This window comes from Acyrthosiphon pisum, chromosome A2, assembly GCF_005508785.2.
Source record: "Acyrthosiphon pisum isolate AL4f chromosome A2, pea_aphid_22Mar2018_4r6ur, whole genome shotgun sequence".
NCBI classification, from domain to species: domain Eukaryota; kingdom Metazoa; phylum Arthropoda; class Insecta; order Hemiptera; family Aphididae; genus Acyrthosiphon; species Acyrthosiphon pisum.
In genome coordinates this window covers 73,538,144-73,540,333 of record NC_042495.1, presented here as the reverse complement: position 1 = coordinate 73,540,333, position 2,190 = coordinate 73,538,144, and the positions used below count along the sequence as shown (strand labels likewise).

The 2,190-nt window shown below is 24.8% G+C and overlaps 1 protein-coding gene across 1 annotated transcript in view; it reads right to left on the bottom strand.

Moving 5' to 3' along the window:
* Nucleotides 1–872: 872 nt before the first annotated feature.
* Nucleotides 873–2,190, bottom strand: part of LOC100574721 (nose resistant to fluoxetine protein 6) — a 17,846-nt gene continuing 16,528 nt past the window's right edge. Inside the window, exon 14 of the mRNA XM_008189608.3 lies at nt 873–1,305. Coding sequence (XP_008187830.1) covers nt 1,226–1,305 — 80 coding nt within the window. The 3' untranslated portion in view covers nt 873–1,225. The remainder of the gene's footprint in view (nt 1,306–2,190) is intronic.

Here is a 2,190-nt window from a genome sequence, read left to right as displayed (position 1 = left end):
TCATAAAAGTAAAATGTACATTTGTAACGAAATTGCTGCGAAATGTATACAATTATAGTTCTAGACATAACGTTTTAGTGACTATAACCTTAGTGATTTTATTAATATATATTTTTTTGATAAAATGTTCAACAAACTATAATAATATTTGTAAAAATTATAGAAATTTAATAAACTGAACAATTTGAAAGATTTGCTGTTAGATTTTATTTTATAAATATTGTAACAAGTACATTGTAACAAGTTCTTTATACATAGGTATCTAAAACGTCTCAATGGTTTTAATTTGCAATATTTTTATTGAACGTTATATAAAATGTCATTATTTCAAGTAGGTACCTACTAACTGTTAATTTTTAAATATTTTTCACAAAATGGTTTTAATATTTCTTGTAGGTTGGTTCAATTTGTAGTTTTAGGTATTTAAAATGAATTTGTAATATTATATGTTGTGAATTGTGATGTATGTTAATATTTGTTTGATATGTTATGAACAATTTAAAGCAGTAGGTAATTCATTGTACCTATGCACAATTTAATACAAAAGTCATAAATGTAAAAGTATGAAGATTGGCTCAGTTGTGTTGATTATTCGCAATATTATAGTAGTATTATTTATTATTACATAATTTGATATTAGTTTCGTTTACTCGAAATACGTTTATATTGAAACATGTCACACATAATATGTAGATATCTAGTTAAATTATTGTTTCATAATTTAGCAGCCTCTCAGGAGCTATAATGTCAATGAATACAAAGTAGAAAAACTTATTTTTATCGGCGACCAAATTCTTTGACAATTGTGTTAATAATATATATATTAAAATTTGCAAATTCATTTGTAATGTATTATGTAACATAAGGAACCATATTGATAGTCAACTATATATTTAACAGCTGCAACCAAAATATACAATGTAATTATACCTACCTAGTAGGTTAACAAGTACTTATACATTCGAAGTCCAATTAAAAGTATTTTTTATAATCGAACATAATAAATATTATAATAGTTTTGGCTATAGGCATACATTGCACATAATTATAATTGATACTTCTCTTAAATACTTTTAAATTATGTTTAATGGTATCAAGCCCAATAAGTAATAAATATATAAATAATATAACCTTTTAAATTTCTACAATAAAATATACACAATATATGAAAGATGTTTTCATCTAAAGAATAAATTACAAATATTAGATAATAAATACATCAAAGCTATGCTTGTGCCACACCGTTTTCAGATATGTTTTTAGTTTTTTCAATTGGTAGTTGTGGTTTTGGCTTTGAAAACGCATCTGGAACAATAATAAAATAAAATCGTTAATCACATTTTAGAGATAGGTACATGAGAATGTTTAAACTAAAAAAATGGGAAGTCACTCTGCATTAGGTATATAGTAGGTTTTGAGGGTACGTCGTTATTTTGTAGGGCACTGTAAGAGAGGTATTAACATTTTTTTTAATTTTTTTTTTACACACTTTTCTTAAGTTCGCTTTCACGTCTGTTTGTCTGTCTGTAATCAAATCTTGCGCTCTCGATTTGAGGCACTTTTTGACGATGAAAAATTCTGAAAATTGGTATAGACCTTGGTCTTGAATGACAATACAATAATCCATTATCATTTTGGGACCCGGACCTCCAGAATTTGAGTAAATTTGGTAAATTATTTAAATATAAATATAATTTGGTCAACCGAATTTGAGGTCTAACAAATGCCCCGAAGTCTCCGGCATCCCCCCTACACGGATTCTGCAGTGGTACAGCTTTGGATGAAATCGAAAGAATGAGACAACATCGTCAAAATATATCGGAAGAAATTGTAAATGAAGGACAATAAATTATAAGTACTGTAAAATAACAAAATATATTATAAATATAATGATCTAATAATTAAATTTTGAATGAAAAATTAAAATTGATTTATATTATTCGTGTTAATACCAGCATTGAATAAACAGAAAAAAATTTCAATTTGTTGTGTCAAACAAAATAAAAGTCTTTTCATTTCACGACCCCATAAACTTATTTATTTATTAATAAATCATAATCATCAGTAGTTTGATTCTTTTTATTAAATATAAGAAATTTGTTTCATAAATATTTTTTAAACGTTTAATAAAAAAATTTAATTTTAACATAAAAAGTAGAAAATAAAAAAATAAAATTTTTTTTTAAAAAC